Source organism: Triticum urartu, chromosome 2A (assembly GCF_056163025.1).
Source record: "Triticum urartu cultivar PI428250 chromosome 2A, HENAU_Tu73, whole genome shotgun sequence".
Classification (NCBI taxonomy): Eukaryota; Viridiplantae; Streptophyta; class Magnoliopsida; order Poales; family Poaceae; genus Triticum; species Triticum urartu.
The window spans coordinates 147765240-147772222 of record NC_141874.1 but is presented as its reverse complement, the minus strand read 5'-3'; the positions used below and the strand labels follow the sequence as shown (position 1 = coordinate 147772222).

Below are 6983 nucleotides of genomic sequence, written 5' to 3'. Positions count from 1 at the left end.
TTGTATCAGCATCATCATTTCCCCCTTAAATTTACTAGTAGAATGCCCTGCGTTGCTATGACCGCGTCCACGAACACCTATACGTGGCGGTCCAACGACCCGCCTGCCGCCACGGAGGTGGGAGCATGCAAGGAAGAAAAAACTAGCATAGAGGGGTGGTGGTGGGAGGTGAAGGCGAAAATAAACTGTGTGTACCGGCCTACCAACTCCCCTTAATAGTAGAGATATATGTGATTTGGTAAGATAAAAAATGTTATTTTTATTATATTTCAAAAGTTGTGGTTGTCATTTGAATAGTAGAGATAATGATAATAATAAATGGCAACACATTGAGGAATATCTGATTTTGTTTTGCAAGGTTATTGAAAAAAATCTTGTCTGTTTTTTAAGAAGGTGATCTCACATTTATGATACGATTTCTAAATTGAATCAACACCTATCAAAACAAGCACGAAACAAGATCTCCCTCTTTAATGGGGAGAAGAAAATCCTGTGAGGGGGTGGTGTGAGGTGAGGCGAAAATAAATTAATGGGAGGGGGTGGTGGGAGTGGAGGCAAAAATAAACCGATAAGGAGAGACTACCAACTCCCTTTTAGGAATAGAGATGTGACTTTTAGGTGAAATTGTTGTGTCACAAATTTAGGAGTATCGGGGGTCGAGTACATGTTGCCTCTCTCAAAATGCGAGCGGATGCGTTCATCCTGGTCGTATCCTGGTCGTCCGTGTGGAAGCATCAATCAATCGACGATCTCATGTATAGCTGGCCAGATGGGCCGTGGACCACGTGTCGGCTGTGAGCACGCATGCTCATAAACGGGTTGTACCGGCATGCAACATACTTTTTTTTTTGAGAAATGCACGCAACATACCTTGGACCATGTTGGGCTGCGAGGCCAGGCCTGTGTGCCAGCACGACACGATCTGTTAATTGTTTTTTATTTTTTTATTTTTTACAGCCCAATAGTCTGACTAGGCCCAAAACAGCCCAATAGATTTAATAATACGTGGGCCAGAGGGCCAAATATGTCACCTGCCCGGCCCATTTAATATAGGGGCCTTGTCTGGGCCTAAGGGCACGCGGGCCATCATGGCACGGCCCATATAGTATATGTGCCGTGCAGGCATGTTTAGCCCAGGTCGGCCCATCTGGCCAGGTTTGATTCTCAATTTCTCATGCTTTGCAGCCTCACAGGAGGCTTGATCTTCTTCCCGTTCGCGTCTCGGTTCAGGGATCAGAACCCTCAACCAAAACCTGAAACAAGCACCCCACGCAGCAATGGCCTCTAGAACGCTATCCTTCTCCTCGCTGGCCTCCGCCTTCGCCCCCTTCCCGGCGCGCTCCAGACCCCGGCACCCTCCCCTCCGCCTCCTCGGCCTCCACCTCACCTCCGGGCATCTCCTCCGCGCCTCCACCCTCTCCACCGCCGCTGCCCCCGCCCCTGATGCGGACGCGGACGCGGACGCCGACCCCTACGAGGGCGTCGACACCGTCGAGCATCTCCTCGCCCCAAAGCCCACCTCCCCGGGCGGCGGTCGGATGGGCCGGCTCATGAAGATGCAGCGCCGCGCCGACGCCGACGGCCCGGCGGCGGGGCGGGGCAGGTGGTTCCCTTACCTGGACGCGTTCCGGGGAGCGGGGGGCGTGGAGGTGACCAGCCAGGAGGTGGTGGACGTGCTGGAGCCGTACATCCTCGAGCCGCGGCGGGACCGGATCCGCCGCGCCGTCCAGAGCAGGAGCTACGCCGTCTGCCTGGTCGTCGAGGGCCTCACCGACTTTGGGAACGTCTCCGCGGCGTTCCGCTCCGCCGACGCGCTCGGCGTGCAGTCCGTGCACGTCATCTCCTGCGAGGACAACAAAAGGTGCTGAGGTGAAAAGGAACCCAAAATGCTAGCATCTCGGTATTTACTTGACGATTACTTGCCAAATCAGCTGAAATATTGTGAGTCTATGACTCTAATTGATCTAAACTTCGGCACTATTTTGGGATTGAATGGGTTAGGCTCAATCCTCATGAAATGCTTTCCAGAGTGTATTTTGCGGTTAATTTGCTCCTTTACTCTCCAATCAGTAGTTTATGTGAGATGGTATTCTTGTGTGGACTTATTTGAGGAGAAAAATAGTCGACACTTAGTTTTTGGATTGTGCACTTTATTTTGTTTGTTTCATTAGAAGATTAGCTTGAACCACACAAATTTCTGGGAAAACAGTCAGAAAGATATGGTTTCCGTCGCACTGTATAATTGTTGAAAAATAATCCCACACGAAGACAATGGCCGGCCATGTTTATGGTTGCCAATTGGCAACTGGAGTAGTATTTCTACTCCTTAGCTGTTAACTCGGATGAACGTGAAGAATTCCACTGAAGAATAAATATCTTGTACCACTTAATATTAGTTTCTAGCATGTTACATTGATTTGGTGTCCCGATAATTTTTTCGAGGCTATGCATCAAGAACTCCACATAATTATGTATTCATTATCTGTATCAATTCATAGGTTTCACATCCTTTAACACAATATATGTTAGTTTATTAGTATAAATGAATAGAAGTTAGTTATAAATCAATAGAAGTTAGTATATTGTCAATGAAGATGCCTCTTGACTATTGCAGGTATAGAGACAACCGGCACGTGAGCATGGGTGCCGAGAAATGGCTTGACATCGAGCTATGGAGCTCACCTGCAGAATGTTTTGATGCTTTGAAAAAGCGTGGTTATCGCATTGCATGTACTAGTTTGGGAAGTGATTCGGTAGTCTCTTGCTCTCGCTCATTTGATCTTACAGTATGGATATACTTTAGGAAATCTATAAACACAGACTTTGCGGTTTCCATCTCAGTTAATGCATTGTGATTTGTTGTTTGCTGTCACAAAGTGTTTTGGTTTGCAAAGGGAAACAAGAAAATTTTGCAGCTAGTTAAATAGAGGAGACGCGTTTGTTCTAGATATATGGTAAATGCCTTGAATTTGTAGTATGTCTGTGGTGCATGGTCCAACCATCCATACAGAAAAATTGTTGACAGTCGATTGCCGAATGATTGTGAATTTGCGATAATCATCTATTTGCACACATAATATAAATTGTAATAGATTACTGGTGAATATTAAAATTAAAATTGAGGGTCTATTTTACTGTCTCACCTAAACATTCTAGAAGACATCAGTGACTTCTGCCTATGGTAGGTTTGTGAAATAAAAATATGTGATATTACATTGCCCATATTCTTAATAACTTTTCCTTATTTCTTTATTTATTATGATTCATCAGGATTGCGCTTCTCATCAAAAGATGTTTTTATGATGCTCTGAATAGTTGAAAGTTGAAATGTGTGAGGAAATAATTATATTCTTGATGGATTTGTAGGTTTCTGTGTATGACATGGATTGGTCTCATCCAACGGCTATCGTTGTGGGCAATGAGACTATGTAGGTTCTCTCCCTTCTCTCCAGCTATGCATCTTTTGCCACAGTTATGCTGTAATAAGTTTCCTGTTCCTGCGTTCGTGCTTTCTACTTGCTTTCTAATGTATCTGCATGGAACCTGTTTACTAATGCAAGAAATATTTGTAATCTTAGATCTATTTACAGCTTTCTGGTGAGGTATTTGAATATCTCCTGTTGCAAGAGGATTTGCACATGTTCCTTGGCGAATAGAGTAGCTGTAACACAGCAACTAAATGAAGTATACTATTTTGGCATGTGTTATACAGATAGATTATTTTTGTTGCTCTTGGGTTATAAACTAGAATATCCATAGCTGTTATCATGTAAAGAATACCGTGGGTTAATGCTTTGAAAAGTTTACGCATGAGTTTAGGCATTTTTTTAGCAAAGTCTTTGCAAGGCTATCGGTACGTTGATGTTTCATTGTACAGTTAAGGGTGGATATTAAGTAATTATTCTGTGACAGGGGTATTAGCGACGTCGCTCTGAAGTTGTCGGACATGCACTGTAGTGTTCCAATGAAAGGCATGGTGGATTCTTTTAATGTATCTGTTGCAGCTGGAATCCTTATGCACCATGCTGTTTATGATAGAGTTTCTCGCCTTGTAAGTACATTTTTTTCCATTGTGAAGACTTCTTAAGTTGAAATAAGACTTGATACGGCCAAACATTAAATTTCCGCCTGCCATCGTTAAGGCTGCTTCAGAATTACAATCACCTTCTAACGAGAAAGCACCTGCCACCACCTATTTTGATTCCAACTTTTACATTTGATGGATTCTTATGACGATTATAGTATACATCGCCATTTGCGCATCACAAGCCTGCTAAGTTTGTTTCGGTCACCATCATTAACTTAAACTAGGACCATACTGTTAGTTATTTTTTAGTTGTATATAGTCCTAAATTTGATTCACTCATTTGAGATAATTGGAGGTAGCAGAGGCTGTAGTGCAGTCTCTAGAGTTAATTAGATCCACCTGATGGTTTATGCATCTCATCTCGTATACCAGCTTAATGGGTTTATAGATTATAAACTGGATAAGCTGGCTTCTTAGCAGGCTTGTGAGTAAGCCACGTACCTCTAGCTAGACATAGCAAGTCTCAAGTGTTGCTACTAAATTTATTAGCACAAAGCATGACCACCAAATTCAGTTTGTACTTATGGTTTGACCTAAACTCCAAACTCACCTACAAACATGTAACAACCTTTTCAATCTAGATGATTGACGGTGTGTATCAGAGTGATTTGAATTGTCACGGGCGCCATTAAGTTTCAGCTCATTAATAAACTTAAAAGATTGTCTGACCATCTTCTGCGTTGAAAAATACAGAAATTGCATTTGTGCTTTCATGCATTTATTTTCTCTGACCATGCTGCTTAGTTACCTTCAAGTAAGGGAATTGATGACCACACAACTGCTTGTAAGCCCTTTGTAAATTTGCAGCATCTTATCTCCAGTTTCAATTACAGGGTCAGAATGGCGATCTCACGTCTGAAGAAAATAGAATATTGCTGGCAGAGTTCTATCTGCGTCATCGAGAGAGCACAGCTACGGTCATTCATGAATATGCCAAAAGGAAGGCAAATAATTTGGTGGCCAAACTTTGAGATCGCAGTGTCTGCTGAAGAAACATGTGCAAGCTAGTTTGTTAAGCAGTGTTTTGTTTGGCAGTTGGCTAATTCAGTATTATGAATTTATGATCAACTTTAGACTAACTGGTAAGTTGTTTCATTTGCCTTTTGATTTGCTTTTTTTGTTTGAACCATATGGTCATATCATCACTATTATCAAATATTAAAAGGTTCTTGTACATACTTATGCAATTTCCCCCCATAATTCAATAGAAAATTTACCTCGGGAGCCTCTCCTGCTTTTCCGGGTTATTTTAAAAAAAAGTTTCTAAAAGAAACAAATGGTAAAAGGTGGCAACATGCAATTTGTTGGTCGCTGCAGTACCCTTCCTGTATACTCCCTCCATTCACAAATATAAGATGTTCTAACTTTTTTCTGAATCGGATGTATATAGACACGTTTTAGTGTGTTTGTTCACTTATTTCAGTCCGTATGTAGTCCATATTGAAATATCCAAAACATCTTATATTTATGAACGAAGGGAGTACTGACTAGCATGGTCCACTCACGTATAGGCTATAGCCTTACTCTATACTAGAACGTGATTTCCTTGTAATGGTTGACTTTTATCGACATCCGTTATCTACACATCCATATATATTGTCATCCACTTGATGCAGCATGTGTTCTTTAAATCTCTCTTACCCCCTTTATACCACATTTGTAGGCGTTCATCCTGCTAATGAAGGTTATTTCTGAAAAAGGAACGATCATACTGCTCGGGAATTAGGGTGCTGCGATATGCTGATTCCAAACAGAATCCAGGGACAGGATTTGGTGTCTTTGGTGATGCAACCTATTGCACAAACCTAAAGCATTACTATGTACTCTATGTGATTTGGCTTGCCAACTTCTTTTGAGTCACAGCAGTGGCGGAGCCATGATCATAGATGAGGGGGCCCAAATGGCTCAAACTTTTGATAACAGAGGCCAAATCACACTAATACATGTTTTTCCCTTAAATCTGAGAGATTGAAACATTAAACAAGCATATACTCCCTCCGTAACTTAATATAAGATGATTTTTGACACTAGTATATATACAGGTATAGGATTCATGGGGGGAGCCATGGCTCCTGTCAGTCCCCACTGTCTCTGCCATTGAGCGCACAGTAATTCACCGGTACTACAAAGTTTGGGGTGTTTTCTTTTGGATTTTTTTATATAAATGGTCTGATGTACTCCCTAGTTAGTTAAACGCGATTATTTGGATAGGTTTACATTAAGTACTCCTTTGTCTTGAAGGTGTAGCCATTTTGATAGGTTTCCGTGTAGTTCATGAAAATATCACCTTACATGTCATGGTGAATTTATTTTTTTACCCCCTGTTTATGAAATTGGGAAATGTTTACTGCATTTAAAACTTTCTGTCATATTTTACCCCCAAGTTGTTACAATGTGTCATATTTTACACAATTTAACAGTTCCCTTGATTTTCTAAGCAGACCTGTCAGGCCGACATAGCTGGCGCCAACTTAAAAAGTGTAAACCAGTTGGGTATTTTCCCGCCACGGCCAAAATAACTGTCAAAATGACCCATGTTGAAAACTAATCCCTTCTATACAACTCCAAAGTCCAATGTGTTGCTGCTTCATTGTCCAATGCTATTATGCTAATGTCTTTGGTGTTGTTTTCATGTGCAACGCCACGGTCCCTGGCGTTGCTTGGCACTGCACAACTAGTTGTTGGTGTCGGCCAAGGTAGCAACGCTACGACCCATGGTGTTACGGTGTGGTAGAAGGTAGCAACGCCATGAACCATGGTGTTACGTATTGTGACGGCAATGCCAACTCGTTGGTGTTGCTAAAAGGGGTTAGATCGTGTTAAAGTTTCCAATAGAGGTCATCTCATGCTGAACTTTCCAAAAAGGGTTAAAACAGTGATTTTGACTGCATAGTGC

General features: G+C 42.1%; 1 protein-coding gene across 1 annotated transcript; it reads left to right on the top strand.

Moving 5' to 3' along the window:
- Window positions 1-1201: 1201 nt before the first annotated feature.
- On the top strand, window positions 1202-6114 carry LOC125536381 (tRNA/rRNA methyltransferase (SpoU) family protein). The gene is made up of 6 exons (XM_048699593.1): window positions 1202-1861; window positions 2615-2753; window positions 3367-3428; window positions 3913-4051; window positions 4921-5169; window positions 5751-6114. Exons 1-5 carry the CDS (start codon window positions 1278-1280, stop codon window positions 5056-5058), a joined length of 1062 nt encoding a protein of 353 aa, XP_048555550.1. The 5' UTR covers window positions 1202-1277; the 3' UTR covers window positions 5059-5169; window positions 5751-6114.
- Window positions 6115-6983: the final 869 nt, after the last annotated feature.